The following is a 22824-nucleotide window of genomic DNA, read 5'->3' on the forward strand; positions in this document are numbered from 1 at the left end:
GGATGTATCGGCGTATAACACGCACACAGACTTTAGGCTAAAAATTTTAGCCTAAAAAGTGAGTGTTATACGCCGATAAATACGGTATATTATATTCAGGAGTAAGGAGTGCAAGGCAAGTTGGAATTTTTTTTTATTTTTTATAAATCAACTGGTGCCAGAAAGTTAAACAGATTTGTAAATTTCTTCTGTTAAAAAAATCTTATTCCTTCCAGTACTTATTAGCTGCTTAATACTACAGAGGAAATTCTTCTCTTTTTGGAACACAGAGCTCTCTGATGACATCACGAGCACAGTGCTGTCTGCTGACATCTCTGTCCATTTTAAGAACTGTCCAGAGTAGGACAAAGTCCCCATAGTAAACATATGCTGCTCTGGACAGTTCCTAAAATGGACAGAGATGTCAGCAGAGAACACTGTGTTCATCATGTCAGCAGAGAGCTCTGTGTTCCAAAAAGAAAATACATTCCTTTGTAGTATTAAGCAGCTAATAAGTACTGGAAGGATTAAGATTTTTTAATAGAAGTAATTTACAAATCTGTTAAACTTTCTTACACCAGTTGATAAAAAAAAAAATAATTTCACCGGAGTACCCCTTGGGGACGGAGCCCGTTATGACCCCCTAAGGACGGGAGCATTTTTTGCAAATCTGACCACTGTCACTTTAAGCATTAATAACTCTGGGATGCTTTTACTTATAAATTTGATTCAGAGATAGTTTTTTCGTGACATATTCTACTTTATGGTAGTGGTAAATTTTCGTCGATACTTGCATCATTTCTTGGTGAAAAATACAAACATTTGATGAAAAATTTGACAATTTTGCATTTTTCTAACTTTGAAGCGCTCTGCTTGAAAGGAAAATAGACATTCCAAATAAATGATATATTGATTCACATATACAATATGTCTACTTTATATTTGCATCATAAAGTTGACATGTTTTTACTTTTGGAACTTTGAAGTTCAGCAGCAATTTTCCAATTTTCTACAAAATTTTCAAAATCGGAATTTTTCAATGACCAGTTCAGTTTTGAAGTGGATTTGAAGGGCCTTCATATTAGAAATACCCCACAAATGACCCAATTATAAAAACTGCACCCCTCAAAGTATCCAAAATGACATTTGTAAGTGTGTTAACCCTTTCGGTGTTTCACAGGAATAGCAGCAAAGTGAAGGAGAAAATTCAAAATCTTCATTTTTTTACACACTCATGTTCTTGTAGGGTATATCAGTCACCACTTAGGTTGACTGAGGGAGTATTTGTATGTTGAATTACCACTAGTTGGTTAGTTGGATGTGCTTGTATAACACTATAGCACTCCCTACTTGGATATTATCAATGAAGGAATATTGATTTCTTCTTTTAGCAGTATTACTCTGGTATAAAGATCATTGGGTACATGCACAGAACGGCACTATTTGTACTATATGAATCTTTTATTACAGAATAACAAAAGTTATGTTTTAAGCCACCTCTTATCACTGGTGTAGGTCAGCTGGTGTTATTAATTATTGATTATTGGTTTAGAGATCATTTTAAATCGGTCGTGTACAGGACCTAATTGGTGTGCAGTCTGTTGCATGTTCTTGTAGACCCAGTTTTTGCATTTTTACAAGTGGTAATAGGAGAAAAAGCCCCCTAAAATTTGTATCCCAATTTCTTTCGAGTAAGGAAATACCTCATAGGTGTATGTCAAGTGTTCGGCGGGCGCAGTAGAGAGCTCAGAAGGAAAGAGCAACAATGGGATTTTGGAGAGTGAATTTTGCTGAAATGGTTTTTGGGGGGCATGTCGCATTTAGGAAGCCCCTGTGGTGCCAGAACAGCAAAAAATACCCACATGGCATACTATTTTGGAAACTACACCCCTTAAGGAACGTAACAAGGGGTACAGTGAGCCTTTACTACCCACAGGTGTTTGACGACTTTTTGTTAAAGTTGGATATGTAAATGAAGAAGAAATTATTATTATTTTTTTTTTTACTAAAATGCTGTTTTTTCCCTAAATTTTACATTTTTACAAAGGGTAATAGGAGAAAATGACCGCCAAAATTTGTAACCCCATCTCTTCCGAGTATGGAAATACCCTATGTGTGGACGCCAAGTGCTCTGCTGGCGAACTACAATGCTCAGAAGAGGAGGAGCGCCATTGAGCTTTTGGAAAGATAATTTGTTTGGAATGGTAGTCAGGGGCCATGTGCGTTTACAAAGCCCCTTGTGGTGCCAGAACAGTGGACCCCCCCCCCCCCACATGTGACCCCATTTTGGAAACTACACCCCTCACAGAATTTAATAAGGGGTGCAGTGAGCATTTACACCCCACTGGCTGTTCTTTAGAACAGTGGGCTGTGCAAATAAAAAATTACATTTCATTTTCACGGACTACTGTTCAAAAAATCTGTCAGACACCTGTGGGGTGTGAATGCTCACTGCATCCCTTAATACATTACATGAGGGGTGTAGTTTACAAAATGGGGTCACATGTGGGGGGGGTCCATTGTTCTGGCACTATGGGGGCTTTGTAAACACATGTGGCCTTCAATTCCGGACAAATTTTCTCTTCAAAATCCCAATGGCGCTCCTTCTCTTCTGAGCATTGTAGTTTGCCCGAAGAGCACTTAACATCCACATATGGGGTTACAAATTTTGGGGGGATTTTTTTCCTATTTTCCCTTGTGAAAATGAAAAATTTAGGTTAACACCAGCATTTTAGTGAAAATTTTTTTTTTTCATTTTCCCATCCAAATTTAATGAAAATTCGTCAAACACCTGTGGGGTGTTAAGGCTCACTATACCCCTTGTCACGTTCCGTGAGGGGTGTAGTTTCCAAAATGGGGTCACGTGTTGGTATTTGTTTTTGCGTTTGTCCGCACCGCTGTAAAATCAGCCACCCCTGTGCAAATCACCAACTAAGGCCTCAAATGTACATGGTGCGCTCTCACTCCTGAGCCTTGTTGTGCGCCCGCGGAGCATTTTACGCCCACATATGGGGTATTTCCGTACTCAGGGGAAATTGTGTTACAAATTTTGGGGGTCTTCTTTCCCTTTTACTGCTTGTGAAAATAAAAAGTAAGGGGCAACACCAGCATGTTAATGTAAAAAAAATAAAAAAGTTTACACTAACAGGCTGTTGTAGCCCCCAACTTTTCCTTTTCATAAGGGGTAAAAGGAGAAAAAGCACCCCAAAATTTGTAGTGCAATTTCTCTCGAGTACGGAAATACCCCATATGTGGCCCTAAACTGTTTCCTTGAAATACGACAGGGCTCAGAAATGAGAGAGCGCCATGCGCATTTGAGGACTAAATTAGGGATTGCATAGGGGTGGACATAGGGGTATTCTATGCCAGTGATTCCCAAACAGGGTGCCTCCAGCTGTTCCTAAACTCCCAGCATGCCTGTAGAGTCAGTGGCTGTCCAGAAATGCTGGGAGTTGTTGTTTTGCAATTGCTGAAGGCTCCGTTTGGGAAACACTGCTAACAATAATTTTTTTTTCATTTTTTATTGGGGGGGGAGACAGTGTAAGGGGGTGTGTATTTAGGGCTTTACCCTTTATTACGTGTTAGTGTAGTGTTTTTAGGGTACATTCGCACTGGCATGTTACGATGAGTTTCCTGCTAGGAGTTTGTGCTGTGGCGAAAATTTGCCACTGCCCAAACTTGAAGCAGGAAACTTACTGTAAACCTGCCTGTGTGAATGTACCCTGTACATTAACATTGGGGGGGGGCAAACCTCCAGCTGTTTCAAAACTACAACTCCCAGCATGTACTGACAGACCGTGGAGGCACACTGGTTGGAAAACGTTCAGTTAGGTTCTGTTACCTAACTCAGTATTTTCCAACCAGTTTGCCTCCAGCTGTTGCAAAACTACAACTCCCAGCATGTACTGATCGCCAAAGGGCATGCTGGGAGATATAGTTATGCAACAGCTGGAGGTACGCAATTACAACTCCCAGCATGCCAAGACAGCTGTTTGCTGTTTGGGCATGCTGGGATTTGCAGTTTTGCAACATCTGGAGTGCTACAGTTTAGACCACTGCACAGTGATCTCAGACTGTTGCCCTCCAGATGTTGCAAAACTACAAATCCCAGCATGCCCAGACAGCAAAAAGCTGGGGCGGGGGTAGGACAGGGAAAACAAAAGTTAACCCCGCCCCCGATCTGCTATTGGTCATCACTTCTGACGACCAATAGGAGGGGTGGCACCCTTGCCGCCTCACTCCTATCCCTTTATGGGGATCGTAGGTGTCTTAGACAACCGCGATCCTCCTTATATTGCGGGTCACCATAGATCCCGTATGACCCGGAATCGGCGCAAATCGCAAATGTGAATTCACTTGCGATTTGCGCCAATCGCTGACATGGGGGGGTCTTATGACCCCCCCCCTGGGCATTTGCATGGGGTGCCTGCTGTTCGATATCAGCAGTCACCCCCGTCTGGTACCCCGGTTAAGTACCAGTCTCTTAAACTCAAGGGGGGGGGGGGGGGGGGTTCTCTTAAACTCAAATATTCAACAATCTTTCCTCCCACCAGAAAAGAGGTTAAAGGGGTATTCCCCCCCCCCCTATGCTACAGGGGCTGTAAAGTTGGTGTAGTTCATAATATAAAGTCTGTACCTGTGTGTGATGGTTTTCTCACAATTCTTCTGTGGTTTTCACCCCAATTTTTATTTTTAACTGCATACAAAAGGACTGTTGTCCCGGATTTTTCCCATGTTGCAATGTGGCTGAGACCTGACTCACTAGTCAGCTGATGACAGGGAACCGGTCTGCTTCAATGGGTGGAGGGATCACTTGGTGGGAGAGAGTTCAATCTGCAACTAATGCAACAGCTGTAGGCACCCTGATTGAAAACCACAGGTCTTTTGAATGGATGCAGCTCATTTATTTTACAATGGGTGGGGTGGCTGATGTGTGAGAGGGAGGAAAATGGAATTATGGGATTTGTATTCAAAAAAAAAAACTCAAACAGGGAATACCAGTTCACAAAAAGCCAGCCACAATGTTATGGTGGACTCACAACATAGCAATTTAGCTCCAAGGCAAGTGCAGATCCTTCTAAAGCATGTCCATTACTGTCTGCCAGGTACGAACTGAAATCACCTTATGGTGGATAACCCTTTTAACCTGTTGGGGACGGAGGGCGTATGGATACGCCCTCACGTCCCATCACTTAAGGACTCCGCATTTCCGCTCTCCTTGCCTTGATTGGACTGGGATGCTGCTGATATCTATCAGCAGGAATCCCGTTGCAATGCCTGGGGGGGGTTCCAGAGACCTCCCCATGTCGGCGATCGCCGCAAATCGACGGCCAATTCAGACCGGCGATTTGCGGTGATCCGGGCCAGTCGGGTCCCTGGTGACCGAATTGCCTGGAAAATAAGAATGATCGGAGCTGTCAGACACAGCACCGGCCATCCTAAAGGATAGGAGGGAGGTGGCAATGTGACCACCTCCTCCTATCCCCTGCCATTGGTCGGTCAGTATGAGTTGGAGTATGGTTGGAGTTAATTTCCCCCGCTCTGCCCACCGATCGACGTCCGGGCAGAGTTGTGGGGGCGGCATGTGGGGTCCGTGTATCATGGCCAGCTTACCCAGACCGGCGGTGGGTATGCTGTCTGGGCATGCTGGGAGTTGTAGTTTTGCAACATCTGGAGGGCCACAGTTTGGAGACCATTGTGTAGGGGTCTCTTAAGTCCCCCAGGTGTTGCAAAACTACAACTTTCAGCATGCACTGACTCTGGGCATTCTTGGAGTTGTAGTTTTGCAACATCTGAGGTGGCACAGTTTGGAGACCACTATAAGGTGGTCTCAAACTGTAGCCCTCCAGATGTTGCAAAACTACAATTACCAACATGCCCAGACAGTTGGGGGGTGTAGTTATGCAATATCTGGCCCTTCATATGTAGCAGGACTACAACTCCCAGCATGCCTGGACAGTCTGGGCATGCTTGGAGTTGTAGTTTTGCAACATCTGGAGGGCTACAGTTTGGAGACCACTACTTAGCGTTCTCCAAACAGTTCTTCCCCAGTTGTTGCATGACTACAACTCCTAGCATGCCCAGACTGTCCAGGAATGCAGGGAGTTGTAGTTCTGCAACGTCTGAAGGGCCAGATATTTTAGAACTATATGCCCAGCATCCCTGTCTGGGCATGCTGGTAATTGTACTTTTGCAACAGCTGTAGGCACACTGGTTGGGAAAAACTGAGCTAGTCTTTTTTCTTACTCAGTGATTCCAACCAGTGTGCATCCAGCTGTTGCAAAACTTCAACTCCCAGAATGCACTGACAGACCGTACATGCTGGGAGTTGTAGTTTTGCAACAGCTGGAGGTACACGGGTTGGAATCACTGAGCTAGTCTGTTTCTTAACTCAGTGGTTCCCCACCAGTGTGCCTACAGCTGTTTCAAAAAGCTGTCCGTGCATTCTGGGAGTTGTAGTTTTGCCACAGCTGAAGATTGCCACCACCATGTGAATGTACAGGGTACATTCACACAGGAGGGTTTACAGTGCGGAAAACTTACTGTGAACCCCCGCCCGTGTGAATGTACCCCAAAACACTACACTAACAAACAATAAAAAGTAAAACACTACATATGCACCCCCTTACATGTGTTTCCCCCCCTCAATAAAAATGAAAGACGTCTTATACGGCAGTGTTTCCTAAACGGAGCCTCTAGCCGTTGCAAAACAACAACTCCCAGTATTGCCGGACAGCCATAGACTGTCCTGGCAGGCTGGGAGTCTTGCAACAGCTAGAGGCACCCTGTTTGGGAAACACTGCCATAGGGTTAAGGTGGAGACAAGCCCCATCCTTGTAACTGGGTCCGCCCCTATTGCAAATTACTCATTTAGGACTCAAATGCGCATGGAGAGCTCTCACTTCAGAGCCCTGTCGTATTTCAAGGCAACAGTTTAGGGCCACATATGGGGTATTTCCATACTCAGGAGAAATTGCGCTACAAATTTTGGGGGGATTTTTCTCCTTTTACCCCCTTATGAAAAGTTAAAGTTGGGGGCTACACTAACATTCTGGTGTTGCCCCATACTTCATTTTCACAAAAGATAAAAGGAGAAAAAGACCTCCAATATTTCTAACTCCATTTCTTGGACATGAAAGTTGAACATGAAAATTAAAAATTATTTTTTCCCCCCTGAAATGCTGGTGTTACCCCAAATTTTTAATTTTCACAAGGGGTAATCGGAAAAAAGCCTTCCAAAATTTGTGACACCATTTTTTCTAAATAATGGAATACCCCATATTTGGATGTAAAGTGCTCTGCGGGCAAACTACAATGCTCAGAAGAGAAGGGGCACCATTGGGCTTTTTGAGAGCGAATTAGGCTGGAATTGAAGGCTGTTTGTTTACAAAGCGCCCATGGTGCCAGAACAGTGGATCCCCCCCACATGTGACCCCATTTTGGAAACTACCCCCTCACGGATTGTTATAAGGGGTACAGTGAGAATCTACACCCCACTGTTGTCTGACATTTTTTTTCGCACAGCCCACTGTTCCAAACATCTGTCAAACGCCAGTGGGGTGTAAATGCTCACTGCACCCCTTATTAAATTCTGTGAGGGGTGTAGTTTCCAAAATGGGGTCAATGTGTGTGTGTGGGGGGGGTCCACTGTTCTGGAACCATGGGGGCTTTGTAAACGTACATGGCCCCCGACTTCCATTCCAACCAAATTCTCTCTCCAAAAGCTCAATGGTGCTCCTTCTCTTCTGAGCGTTGTAGTTTGCCAGCAGAGCATTTCACATCCACATATGGGGTATTTTCATACTCAGAAGAAATGGGGTTAAAAAAAATTTGGGGCTTTTTCACCTATTACCCCTTGTGAAAATGAAAAATTTGGGGTAACACCAGCATTTTATTGATAAAAAAAATTATTTTTATTTTTATGTCCCAATTTTCAAAAGTTTGTCAATCACCTGTGGGGTGTTAAGTATCCTTGTTACGTTCCTCGAGGGGTGTAGTTTACAAAATTGTATGGCATGTTTTTTTATTTTTTATTTATTTATTTTTTTTTTTACTGTTCTGGCATCATGGGGGTTTCCTAAATGGGATATGCCCCCCAAAAACAATTTCAGCAAAATTCGCTCTCCAAAATGCCATTGTCGCTCCATCCCTTCTGAGCCCTCTAGTGCACCCACACAGCACTTTGCATCCACATATAAGGTTTTTCCTTACGCGCGAGAGTAAGGAAAACTTCTTGAATGTCATTTTGAATACTTTGAGGGGTTCAGTTTTCATAATGGGGTCCATTATAGGGGATTTCCAACATAAAGGGGGACATGTATCAAAGATTTTACCCCTGTTTTGTGTGTATTTTTTTGCGCAAAATAGGGCTTGCGCATTTTTTTGCGCACGTTTTGGTAGAGCATGTCGTCCAGATGTGGCTGAATCAGGGTACCTTGGAGCTGCATATATAGTACACATGGATTTATTACCTACGTACTTTTCCTTTGCACCAAAAATTTTGACGCAAGTGCGTCTTTTTCCCAGCAAATATAAGCCAACTTTAACTGCACGTAGCAATCCTTTCTATTTCGGAAGGAAAGTTCTATTAAGGAACCACCAGAATGTTTTTACTTTCCTATCTCAATTCCTCCTTTGGTTTGCTTTATATTCTTACTCCTTGGTTATTCCAAAGCACTTATAAAATAATTTGCATATAGAATATTTGTTTCCAGTAAAGTTATTCATTAGATCACTTGTATATTAGTATTGTTATTTTATGATCCAACAATTTAATACATTTTACATAGGAAATGTTTGATTACTTATCATTGAACAAGCTCCGTCACATTAAAATAGCTTTGTAATCCACTTAACACTGTAGATCATTCTCCTTTTTTTTTTTTTTTTTTTTTTACAATTTACTGCTTTCCGTTATACTTTTCCCCAGCGCCCGGTAAGATGGTGATAGCCAGACATCTTACCATGTGACCACGGGGGTTTCATTCCCCCCCCCAGCGATCGCTGCTATCAGCTAGTCAAATCTGACCAGCTGATAGCAGCGTTTCGCTATCAGAATACTTAGCAGCGCGGTGTGTGAGTCCGGATCACAGGGATCGGGACACACACCGCCCTGCTTACCCTTACCCGTCCCCCGGCGTCACTTATCCAGCCATGTGGTGTCCCGAACGGTCCCGGCGCGAGCGATGTCCTCCAGGCGGTCCCGGCGGCGCTGCGTCCCGGCGGTGAGTTTCCGGCAGCAGTGCGGCATCTTCATTGGCAGCAGTGAGATCGCCGTAAAGCGATCTCACCGCTGCCTCTGGGAGTTTCAAAACTGCAACTCCCAGCATGCCCAGACAGCCTTTGGCTTTCTGGGTATGCTGGGAGTTGTAGTTTTGCAACATCTGGAGGGCCACAGTTTGGAGACCACTGTATAATGGTCTCCAATCTGTGCTCTTCCAGATGTTCCAAAATTACAAATCTCAGCATGCCCACTCTGTCGAGGCATGCTGAGAGTTGTAGTTCTGTAACATCTGGAAGACCACAGATTGGAGACCATTATACAGTGGTCTACAAACTGTGGACCTCCAGCTGTTGCTAAACTATAACCCCCAGCATGCCCAGACTGCCCAAGCATGCTGGGAGTTGTAGTTCGTCAACATCTGACCCTTCAGATATTGCCGAAATACAGCTTCCAGCATGTCTGGCCATGCTGGGAATTATAGTTTTGCAACAGCTGGAGGCACACTAGTTGGGAAACATTGTTCGCTTCCTAACTCTTTTTCCCAACCCGTGTTCCTCCAGCTGTGCCTCCAAACTATAACGCCCAGCATGCACTGACAGACCATGAAGTTGTGCAACAGCTGGAGGCACACTGGTTTGGAAACACTAAGTTAAGTAAAAAAAACTTTTAAGTGTTTTGCAACCAGTGTGCCTTCAGCTGTTGCATAACTACAACCCTCAGCATGCACACTGCCAAAGGGCATGCTGGGAGTTGTAGTAGTATGCCTCCAGCTGTTGCATAATTACAAGTTCCAGCATGTCCTTCTGCTGTCACTGCATGCTGAGATTTGAAGTTTTTGCAACAGCTGAAGGCACACTGGTTGCGAAACACTGAGTCTGTTTCCGTGCTTCGCAACCAGTGTGCCTCCAGCTGTTGCAAAACTACAACTCCCAGCATGCTCGGACAGCCAAAGGGCATGCTCGGAGTTGTAGTATTGCAACAGCTGGATGTTTCCATGCCTCCCCCCCCCCCCCCCCCCCAATGTGAATGGACAGAGTACACTCACATGGGCGGAGGTTTACAGGGAGTGCTGCAAGATTGAGATGCAGCAAACTCGCTGTGAACCCCCGCCCGTGTGACTGTACCCTAAAAACACTACACTACACTTAAATAAAATAAGTAAAAAACACTATATATATACACATACCGCTACACAGCCTCCCTCCCCAATAAATATGAACAACATCTGGTATGGCACTGTTTCCAAAATGGAGACTCCAGCTGTTGCAAAACAACAACTCCCAGTATTGTCGGACAGCCATTGACTGTCCAGGCATGTTGGGAGTTTTGCAACAGCTGGAGGCACCCTGTTTGGGAAACACTGGCATAGAATACCCCTATGTCCACCCCTATGCAAAACCCTAATTTAGGCCTCAAATGCGCATGGCGGTCTCACTTTGGATGCCTGTAGTATTTCAAGGCAACATTTTAGGGTCACATATGGGGTATTGCCGTACTCGGGAGAAATTGCCGTACAGATTTTGGGGGGCTTTTTCTCCTTTTTACCCATTATGAAAAGGAACAGTTGGAGTCTACACCATTTTGTTAGTGTATAAAAATAAAATAATTTACACTGACATGCAGGTGTTGCCGCATACTTTACATTTTCACAAGAGGTAATTGGGAAAAAAGATCCCCATTTTTTGGGACACAATTTAGCCAGAGTACGGAGATACCACATATGTGGGCGCAAAGTGCTCTGCGGGCGCACTACAAGGCCCATAAGGTACAGTGCACCATGTACATTTGAGGTGATTTGCACAGGGGTGTCACAGATGTTAAATGAAGAATAAGGACATTGGTATAATTTGATGTGTTATAATTAGGTGCAAAAAGTGGTATTATTGTGAGATTAAAACTCTACATAATGAAGAAAAAAATTCTAAAACTAATAACGAGGACACATTTACTGTTTAGGTGCAGATACGCTGCAGACAAAGCTCCTACTAAATAGAGCTGCGGTGTAAATTTATGCTCTGAGGAGAATTCTAAATTTAAACGCAATTCAAGAAAGTACCTGCACAAGAATGATAAATTTAACGCAGCTGCGCCATATTTAGACAACAGGCAGAGGGGTAAAAAACTTCTATTATACACTGGAATTGATACATGTCCCCCAAAGACCCTAAAATTCACTTCTAAACTTAACTGGTCCCTGAAAACTTCTTATTTTGACATTTTCGGGAAAAATTGGAAAAATCCTGCTATACTTTGAAACCCTCTCATGTCTTCAAAAAGTAAAAACATGTCAACTTTATGATGCCAACATAAGGTAGACATATTGTTTATGTGAATCATTGTGTAATTTATGTGACATGTCCCTCTTCCTTACAAGCAAAGTGCTTCAAAGTTAGAAAAATGCAAATTTTTCCTGAAATTTGGGAATTTTTCACCAAGAAATTTTCCATCAACATAAATTTACCACTAACATAAAGTAGAATCTGTCACGAAAAAATAATCTCGGAATCAAATTTATAAGTAAAAGCATCCAGTTATTAATGCTTAACCTCTTAAGGACCCATTTTACACCTTAGGACCCGGCCATTTTTTGCACATCTAACCACTGTCACTTTAAACATTAATAACTCTGGAATGCTTTTAGTTATCATTCTGATTCCAAGATTGTTTTTTCGTGACATATTCTACTTTAACATAGTGGTAAAAAAAATTGTAACTTGCATCCTTTCTTGGTGAAAAATGTGAAAATGTTATGAAAAATTTGAAAATTTAGCATTTTTCTAACGTTGAAGCTCTCTGTTTGTAAGGAAAATGGATATTCAAAATATTTTAAAAATTTTTTCACATATACAATATGACTACTTTATGGTTGCAACATAAAATTGACGAGTTTTTACTTTTGGAAGACATCAGAGGGCTTCAAAGTTCAGCAGCAATTTTCCATTTTTTCACAAAATTTCCAAACTCACTATTTTTCAGGGACCAGTTCAGGTTTGAAGTGGATTTGAAGGGTCTTCATCTTAGAAATACCCCATAAATGACCCCATTATAAAAACTGCACCCCCTAAAGTATTCATAATGACATTCAGTCAGCATTTTAACCCTTTACGTATGTCACAGGAATAGCAGGAAAGTGAAGGAGAAAATTCACAATGTTCATTTTTTACACTTGCATGTTCTTGTAGACCCAATTTTTGAATTTTTACGAGGGGTAAAAGGAGAAAGTGTATACTTATTTTTGTAGCCCAATTTCTCTCGAGTAAGTACATACCTCATATGTCTATGTAAAGTGTTCGGGGGCGCAATAGAGGGCTCAGAACCGAAGGCGTGACAAGGGGATTTTGGAGAGTACGTTTTTCTGAAATGGTTTTTGGGGAGCATGTTGCATTTAGGAAGCCCCTATGGTGCCAGAACAGCAAAAAAAAAACACATGCCATACCATTTTGGAAACTAGACCCCTTGAGGAACGTAACAAGGATTTAAGTGAGCCTTAATACCCCACATGTGTTTCACGACTTTTGCATATGTAAAAAAATAAAATAAAATTTCACTAAAATGTGTTTCCCCCCAAATTTCACATTTTTGCAAGGGTTAATAGCAGAAAATACCCCCCAAAATTTGTAACCCCATCTCTTGAGTATGGAGGTACCCCATAAGTTGACCTGAAGTGCACTACGGGCGAACTACAATGCTCAGAAGAGAAGGAGTCATATTTGGCTTTTTGAGAGCAAATTTTGCTCGGGGGCATGTCCCATATAGGAAGCCCCTATGGTGCCAGGACAGCAAAAAATACCCACATGGCATACCATTTTGGAAACTAGACCCCTTGAGGAACGTAACAAGGGGTACAGTGAGCATTTACCCCCACTGGTGTCTGTCAGATCTTTGGAACAGTGGTCTGTACAACATTTTTAATTTGCACAGCCCACTTTTCCAAAGATCTTTCAGACACCTGTGGGGTGTAAATTCTCACTGCACCCCTCATTACATTCCATGAGGGGTGTAGTTTCCGAAATGGGGTCACATGTGGGGTTTAGTTTTTTTTGCGTTTGTCAAAACCGCTGTAACAATCAGCCACCCCTGTGCAAATCACCTCAAATGTACATGGCGCACTCTCCCTTCTGGGCCTTGTTGTGCGCCCCCAGAGCACTTTACGCCCACATATGGGGTATCTCCGTAGTCGGGAGAAATTGCATTACAAATTTTGGGGGGCTTTTTTCCCTTTTACCTCTTGTCAAAATGAAAAGTATAGGGCAACAGCAGCATGTTAGTGTGAAAAAATAATTTTTTAACACTAACATGCTGGTGTAGACCCCAACTTCACATTTTCATAAGGGGTGAAAGGAGAAAAAGCCCCCCAAAATTTTTTAGGCAATTTCTCCCGAGTACGGCGATACCCCATATGTGACCCTAAACTGTTGCCCTGAAATACGACAGGGCTCCAAAGTGAGAGAGCGCCATGCGCATTTGAGGCCTAAATGAGGGATTTGCATAGGGGTGGACATAGGGGTATTCTACGCCAGTGATTCCCAAACAGGGTGCCTCCAGCTGTTGCAAAACTCCCAGCATGCTTGGACAGTCAACGGCTGTCCGGCAATACTGGGAGCTGTTGTTTTGCAACAGCTGGAGGCGCCATTTTGAAAACAGTGGCGTACCAGACGTTTTTCATTTTTATTGGGGAGGGGAGGGGGGCTGTGTAGGGGTATGTGTATATGTAGTGTTTTTTTACTTTTTATTTTATTTTGTTAGTGTAGTGTAGTATTTTTAGGGTACAGTCCCACGGGCGGGGGATTACAGCGAGTTTCCCGCTGCGAGTTTGAGCTGCCGCGCAAAATTTGCTGCATCGCAAACTTGCAGCCTGATACTCACTGTAAGCCCCCTGCCCATGTGAATGTACCCTGTACATTCACAGGGGGGACCTCCAGCTGTTACAAAACTACAACTCCCAGCATGCACAGTCTATCAGTGCATGCTGGTAGTTATAGTTTTGCCACAGCTGGAGGCACACGGGTTGGGAAACACTGAGTAAGGAAACAGACAATGTTTCCCAACCAGTGTGTCTCCAGTTGTTGCAAAACCACAACTCTCAGCATTCTCAAGCATGCTGGGAGTAGTAGTTCGGCAACATCTTTAGAGACAGATGTTGCCGAACTACAACTCCCAGCATGCTTGGAGTTGTAGTTTTGCAACATCTGGAGGACTACAGTTTGTAGACAACTAATACAGTGGTTCCCAATCTGTGCCCTTCCAGATGTTGCTAAACTACAACTCCCAGTATGCCAAAACTGTCCAGGCATGCTGGGAGTTGTAGTTATGCAACATCTGAAGGGCCAGATGTTACAGAACTACAACTCCCAGCATGCCTGGACAGTAAGGGCATGCTGAGGATGTGTAGTTTTGCAACATCTGGAAGGGCACAGTGGTCCCAAACTGTGGACCTCCAGATGTTGCAAAACTGCAACTCCCAGCATGCCCAGACGCCAAGGGCTGTCTGGGCATGCTGGGAGTTGTAGTTTACAGGGTCCCATTACAGCAATGCATGTCGCTTTACGGCGACGTGCATTGCTGTAAAGGGCCCGACCGCGGCTGAAGATCTACTCACCTGTCGCCGCCGCCGCTGTCTTCATCGCCGGGATCCGGGTCTTCAGGGACGAGGTAAGTACCGGGGCCGGTCCCCAGCACTCCCCCGTCCCCCGCAGCGTCCTCCGGTCTTCCTCCCGTCCTCTCCGGACTTTCAGGGGCCGGGCAGGACGGGAGGAAGTAACCGCCCCCCTCCTGCGATTGGTCGGTTAACTAACGGACAGATCGCAGGGGGATCGGAGGAGGTGGCAGGCTTGCCACCTCGCTCCTAGGCTCCAGCATGGTCCTGGCTGTCTGTGACAACTGGGATCATGCAAAATTACCGGGCGGTCGGGTCCCAGAGACCCGATCAGCCCGGTATCGCCGCAGATCGCAAGGGCGATTTCCCTTGCGATTTGCGGCGATCGCCGACATGGGGGGCCTACATGGCCCCCCTTGGCGTTTGCCCTGGATGCCTGCTGAAGGATTTCAGCAGGCATCCAGTTCCGATCTCTGCCCGGCGCGCGGCAGAGACCGGAAAACGCCAGGGCGTATGGATACGCCCTGGGTCCTTAAGGCCCAGGGTGTGAGGGCGTATCCATACGCCCTGGGTCCTTAAGAGGTTAAAGTGATAGTGGTCAGATGTGCAAAAAATAATGGGCTCTGTCCCCAAGGGGTTAAAGATTCAACAGATTGAGCAAATTTTCTTTGCACAAAATTCTGTCACTATCAGTTATGTCAGTCCTGGGTCACCTGACTTCATGTATCCAGCCAGTGAAGTGGGCCCTATTTTATTTAAAGGAGTAGTCCAGTGGTGAACAACTCCCCTATCCTAAGGATAGGGGATAAGTTGCAGATCGCGGGGGGTCCGACCGCTGGGGCCCCCCGAGATCTCCTGTACGGAACCCCGACAGCCCGCGGGAAGGGGGCGTGTCGACTTCCGCACGAAGCAGCGGCTGACACGCCCCCTCTATACAACTCTATGGCAGAGCCGGAGCACTGCCTTCGGCAATCTCCGGCTCTTCCATAGCAATGTATTGAGGGGGCGTGTCGTTGGTCGACACCTGTTATCTGGCCGGAGAGCCTGGCCCCCGTACAGAGGGATTGCAGGGGGCCCCAGCGGTCGGACCCCCCCGCAATCTCATGCTTATCCCCTATCCTTAGGATAGGGGATACGTTTTTTACTACTGGACTACCCCTTTAAGACCCCTACAAAAATGGCAGGGTCTTGAGGAAGAAGTAAGCCCTCCGGCTGCCTCTACAGTGGATCGCTCCACTGTGATTGCTTTGCGATGGAGAGGTTGATCCACACCACCAGGGATGGTCAAAAGGTACCTTTTAGACGGTGCTGTCAGCTTTTACAGTGGTGGTCTAAAGGGTTAATACCCGCCCGCAGTGATCGGCGCGTGCCAGCTATTAGCGGTGGCCCCCAGCTTTTGAAATCAGTTGGGGGCTGCTGGGTGTGGAGCAGGTTTGAGTCAGGAGCCTGCTCCATATGCCCTGAGGGCCAGCGTAATATAATCTGCATGTCCTGTGTGATAGGAATTTCACATCGCTGAAATATATAAAATGCACAATATCTAAAACACAATGAGGCTAGGTTCACTACGTTTTGTAACTACGGTTCCCGTATATGGCTGGGAGGAGGGGGGGGGGGAAAGCTTAATCGCGGCGCCCGCACTCAGCCGTATAGATGAACCGTATTTAATGCATGTCTATGAGCCGACCGGAGTGAACCGCAGCCTCCGGTTGGCAGCTTTTTCGGCCGTATGCGGTTTCCCGACAGTAGGCAATAACGCGGTGGACCACGTTTTCGTCTGCTGTCTGGAAACCGCATACTGCCGAAAAAGCAGCCGACCGGAGGCTGCGGTTCACTCCGGTCGGCTCATAGACATGCATTAAATACGGTTCCCCTATACGGCTGAGTGCGGGAGCCGCGGTTAATCCCCGCCCCCTCCTCCCAGCCGTATACGGGAACCGTAGTTACAAAACGTAGTGTTAACCTAGCCTAATTTTAGAATATGTTAGGCTAAAAAAGTGTAGTATATGTTTAAAGACAATTAAGTGGTACAATAAGGTGAATTATTCAATTGACACAATCTAGATTTAAAGGAGCAATAAGTGCAGTTTCCTAATGCAATAGTTTTTTCATATATGAGTGGTATTAATCCCTAAGATAATTTCTGCAATGACTGGAATAGTTTGAGATTTCCAATTATGTAGGATTGCTAATCTAGCTATAAAGGTCATAATGCAAAAGGAGGTCTAAGGTATATGAGGGAATTTTAAATGTTAAATAATGAGCTTTAGTTCAGGAGACCAGGAAATATTTATTAAATGTGTGCAAGAACATCTCACACGTTGGTTTCTCCAGCAGCTAACAATAAATTGATTCAATTGTATCCATTAGTTATATTACCCCTGTTAGACTGTTAGCTATGGGTCGTTCTGACCCCTAGAGACCCTCTTCTTTGTCTATTTGGTATCCTGAATGAGGAGGTTTGGCCACATTATGCCCGAGTGCTTTTCCTTGAGTCTCTTTTTTTAGCACGTAAAATGGTAGCCTTCTGCTGGATGGACCCTAAACCTCCTACATGTTCTAAATGGAAGAAACTAGTTAACGCGATTCTCCCGTTTATGCATATTGTTTACAAGAATGTAGAATTTCTCAGGACATTTCCTAAAGTATGGGGTGATTGGTGCTCTTCTCCTCTCACACAGTTTGCACCTGCAGAGGTGCATAACTTATGCTCCTACATACCGTAAATGTATGTTCCTTTGCCATATGCCTGAATCTATGTACTTCCCTCGCTACATGTCTTCCCCCCCCCCCCCCCCCTTCTCTGTATGGCTTCCCCTCCTTTCCCTTACCCCCCTTTATTGTACAGGCAGCCTTGACACAGATATCTGATATGCTTTGTAATCTGTTTCTGCAGGATGGGGTAGGACTGAGATGTTTTGCACATTTGCAGGACTGAATTGTTTTATGTTCTCTTTTTATACGTTGTTACCGGACTATCCTGTATGTGAGAGGTTTGCTGTATTTTCCCTCAACTTACTACCTCTGTATTGATGTTCTGCCTTCTGTAAAACGTTTTTTACTGTTCCGATAAAACGAATAAAAAAAAAAGTGTGCAAGAAGCCCAAAAGGGAGTTATTGCCACAATCTTATAGTTTAAGGAGGTGCAGTAGACATGGCTTATCTAGATTTTAGTAGGCTTCTGACATTGTCCCACATAGAAGTCTTATGAATAAACTGCAATCTTTCAGCTTTCACTCCATATATTGTTGTATAGATTAGGCAATTGCTGAGTAACAGAGGGCTGTAGTCAATGGAGTATATTCAGAGCAAGGTCTTGTTAGGATGCATTCACACCACGGCGGGGAAATTCTGGTACCGGCCGCTACCGTATCACCGCCAGACCTGGCACTGAACCTCATTTATTTAAATGCGCCGACCGGAGTCAGATAGTGACTCCGTCTGGCTCATTTTTGCGCCCTATCCAGTTTTGTAGCCAGGCAGTCTGGCTACAAAACAGGCAACTGTATCAGCCAAGCAAAGGTGTGCATGCATCCTTACCAGTGGGGTACCTCAAGGATCTGTACTGGGACCCATTTTGTCTAAATATATATATATTTTTTTTTTGTGTGATATTGCAGAAAGTCTTGACAGTTCACACTAGGATTTCATTGTACAGCTGATAGATCCGGTTGGGGGAGCGAAAACCGGGCACTCCCGTATCCCAGCCGGAGCTTACCCATTTCTGATGCATTTCAATGAGCTGACCGGAGTTAAACGGTGACTCTGGTTGGCACATTTTTTCCCCGTAACCAGTTTTCTGACCGGACCTAAAACTGTGGTATACCGCGGTTTTAGGTCTGGTTACAAAACTGGATATGGGGCAAATATGTGCTGACCGGAGTCACCGTTTGATTCTGGCCGCCACATTGAAATGCATTTGATACGGGCCAGGTCCGGCTGGGATACGGCAGGTCCCGTACAATGAAATCGTAGTGTGGACCAGCCCTAAGTTGTCTTTTTGCTGCAGACAAAGAATTGCAACAGGGTGGTTGTTCCTAGAGGGATACGCCAAATGAAAAATGCTTTAGATAAACTAGAAAAATAGAAATCTGGCAACTGACATTTAGTATGTTACACTTTAACTTGTTAACTGCATGACTTTTTTTATTTTTTATTTCCCTTAGGTAATAAATGATGTTTTTGCAATAACATCTACACAGTCAACTCCATCAGCTGGTATTGGAACAGTATTAAGTTGTTGTCAAGGTATTCTCTCTACTCCATGTTTTGGAACTGTCTACAGAGCAAAGAGTGAACTGATAGTAGAACTTTTAAGTAGGCTGTGTTCACTGGCTTGTCATTGCTTGACTTCAAAGCATGCCATCACACACCAAGTTTTAAATGTACTTAATATATCATTTAAACAGTATATACTTCTCCAGAGACAGCAGAACAACACCAACAGACTTTTCACACAAGTGCTCACAAATCTATTTGAGCCATGTTTGCATTTGTGGAATACCTTCAACATCCAAGTCCTTGATAAGGACAGTAACACTGGAATCTGCCAACTTATCAAAGATATTGGGAGTAACATAGAAGTTGTTCTTAATACTGGCCTTTTCCAAGCTGAACTTCTAACTTTTTACAAAGAAGAGCTGCTTCCTCAACTGGATAAAAATGAGATGAAAAAGGGATCATTTAAAGATTGTTTGACTCCTGTTTTCTCTATCTTGGCAAAGCTGGAGAAAGTTGAATTGAGTGAGAAAGAAACCCAACTTTCTTTCTTGGCTAATTCTATTCCCCTTTTGTATAAACTCTTTTTAGGCTCTTACAGCAAAGATGGAAATGAAAAACTTTGCTTTCAAATGCTTGTCAAATTTGTTAGATGTCTTTGTGCACCTTTCACAGTGAAGCAAGATTACAGAGCAGTCTCTTTTCCAGTATGGTTAGTTGGTTTAAATGCACTAGAAAGCCTGCTAAACCTTGTTTTTAATTATAATTTATATAATATTGCAGAAGATAACATAAGAGGTATGGGTGTTCAGTACAGGTTCTACCGAAGTTTAACAGAAATACTGGTGTGCAATCCTTGCACTTCCTCATTACCTTGGTTCAGGTGCTTGAAAACTTTAAACTTATTAAATCATCTTATTGTAGAACCAGACCTTGCTGATATATTATGTGCATGCTTTGATGCACATATTTCTGATATGCGTATCAGGAAAGCACAGGAAATGTTAGTTGTCTGCCTTCTGCAGACATATATAAAACTTCGGCAATTTCCAAAGCTGTTTGAAAAAATCCTTATGGTCATATGTCAGCCAGAAACATCCAAAATAAAACATCAAATTCTTTTGTCAGGATTGACCGAAAAGCTTGCAGAATTTATTGTTCAACTTCCAGCTAATCAAATGTTAGATATGTGGTCTATGGTTTTGGAACACTGCAAAGTTTCTCATCTTGAAGATAACCCAAGTCTTGGCTTTAAACTGGATAACCTCGGTTTGCTTTTGCAGTGTTTAATGATGAACATGAAGAGCTTAGACTGTAATACTCCAGTACCAGTAACCCACCGATATCAGCAGCTCATGAAGCAAATTGTTGAAGAGCTGATATTGCCTTCCCTAAACATATTGAAAAAACATAATGCTAAGGCAGATGATGAATCCTGGCTACAAAAGCTCTGTGACTTCGTCCTTATGCTGCTTTATACATGGATAGAAGTAAATACTGTGACTGCATTGAACTGTGACAAATATAGCTCTCAAATGTGTGAACTAGCTCTTCCACTGGAATCACCTTTGGAATATTGGGACTTGTCTATATTTTTTGAAGACAAAGAATGTTGGTATAAAGTTAGCAGTCTTTGTAGGCCACCAAATCTAATCAGCATGTTCTACCTTGGGCTTCTTTCCATTCAGAAAATAAAGCTTATCCTTATGCACATTCATATGCATACTGAATATGGAAGACTCACTCTTCAAGCATCTGCATCTTTTTTTGTTAACTCAAGCATCATCCTTTTGAACCACAAAGATCAAAAACCTTACAGTGGCAATGTAAATATATTTAATAAAAATTGCCTTCCTGTTGCTCAGTGGCACTTCCTAGCTTCAAATGTTATGATTCTTCTTCCATATATATCTCTTGAAGATTTGAACAATATTACTGACTTTTTGTTGGAAACACTGTTGCCTGCCAGTGACCAAAACATGCAAGCCAACACAGATATCACACTATACTTTAATAAAGTTTCTAGAAGTTTACTTCAAAGTGATTCTTTTTCAGAAATGTGTATTTTGCAATGCTTTTTTATAACCAGAGTCATCAAAAAGTGTTCCATGCTGGTAGAAGAGCAAACTGTGTTGCGTGAAATTTTGGATCTTCTTTCTTTGAAAGACTCAGATTGGCATGAGTGTGTTATTTCTCTATATAACAAAGGAGGCAAAATTGTAAACTCACGAATTATTGACATTTGTGATGATTCAGTGTTTGTGAAGAGTATGAAGACTGCTCTACAACTTGTTTCAACTTTACCAAAGACAATTGAACTTGTCAGGTCTACTGATGCGAACTTGGTAATGAATTTGATAGAATTGATTATTGAGTTAAAACCTGACAGCCTGCCACCATCAGACCTATGTCGATGTTTTCTCTTATTATTATCTTTAGCTAATGCAAGTTTTTTAAGTAGCCTACATGTTGCAAGAGTTTGCTACAAAGGTTTAACATGTCTGCTTACTAGTACTCATGCAAATTTTTTATTTAAAATTGCATATGCTAGTGATGTCCTAAAAATTGTTATGTCACGCATCCAGTCAGCTAACTGGAATGTTTCTGATGACAATGAACAGTACTGGCCCAAATTACTGGACATAATGAATTTGTTTTTTGATGCTTTCCTTTGTTTGGTGATAAGACGAAAACAGAGTGTTCTGGTTAATTTAGAAAAGTGTACAACCTTTGCTCTTAATTCTATTCCCAACACAGAAAAAACGTTTTGGAGTACTTGTATAGGTCAGTTGCATATTGTAATACTGAAGAATCTATGTCATCATTTAACGTTTACTATCCAAGAAAAAAATGCAAATGAGGAACAAAATGAAAGTTTAAGGTGTCTTTTAAAACAAACTACTGTGCGACTAATGACTATTATTCAGAAATGTTTAGAGATCACCGTCTCTAGTCCATTTTTACCCTCCTTACTAGTGACTTCAACAACTACTCTTCTTGAAGCTGAACTTAGTTCTGAAGGGAGCCTTCATAATGCTGAACTGTACAGAGGGATTTGCTTGCAGATTCTAAAGGAGCTTTGTTATGCAAAGAAACAAAAGGGGTTTTTGAAATCTGCATTACGTTTTTTGACTGTGTGTATTGCATTGAAAGAAGTTCATCCTGAACAGCTGGGGTTGTCCACCTCTGTGTTTACGATCATGGGAAATCTCCTCGCTAGTAAGTATTAAACGTGTGTGTGTTTGTATCTAACATTACTCAGACTGCTTTAGCTTCTGTAATTTTTTTTAAATGTATGTTTGTTTAATATTTACTGTAGAATGTACAGATTGCAGTACTTTCCAGGTCTTTTATGGCATTTGTTACTGTAATGATTGGTGTTTAGCCTTCTCGAGGCTTCATCAGTCATTTGTGTGGGCCATTAACCCCTTAAGGACCCAGCCAGTTTCACTGTAGGACCCGGCAATTTTTTGCACATCTGACCACTGTCACTTTAAGCATTAATAACTCTGGGATGCTTTTACCTCTCATTCTGATTCAGAGATTGATTGTTTTTTTTTTTCGTGACATATTCTACTTTATGGTAGTGGTAAGATTTTGTCGTTACTTGCATCATTACTTGGTGAAAAATTCCAAAATTTGATGAAAAAATTGAAAATGTTGCATTTTTTTTTTTTTTTTACTTTGAAGCTCCCTGCTAATAAGGAAAATGAATATTCCAAATTATATTTAGATTCACATATACAATATGTCTACTTTGTTTCCATCATAAAGTTGACATGTTTTTACTTTTGGAAGACATCAGAGG

At 43.0% G+C, this 22824-nt stretch overlaps 1 protein-coding gene across 4 annotated transcripts in view; it reads left to right on the forward strand.

Moving 5' to 3' along the window:
* The window catches only part of URB2 (URB2 ribosome biogenesis homolog), a 235290-nt gene that overhangs the window by 74194 nt on the left and 138272 nt on the right, over positions 1–22824 (forward strand). For all 4 annotated transcript variants that reach the window (XM_056566891.1, XM_056566893.1, XM_056566895.1 and 1 more), the window contains exon 4: positions 18965–22235. In XM_056566891.1, coding sequence (XP_056422866.1) covers positions 18965–22235 — 3271 coding nt within the window. The remainder of the gene's footprint in view (positions 1–18964; positions 22236–22824) is intronic.

This window comes from Hyla sarda, chromosome 3, assembly GCF_029499605.1.
Source record: "Hyla sarda isolate aHylSar1 chromosome 3, aHylSar1.hap1, whole genome shotgun sequence".
NCBI classification, from domain to species: Eukaryota; Metazoa; Chordata; class Amphibia; order Anura; family Hylidae; genus Hyla; species Hyla sarda.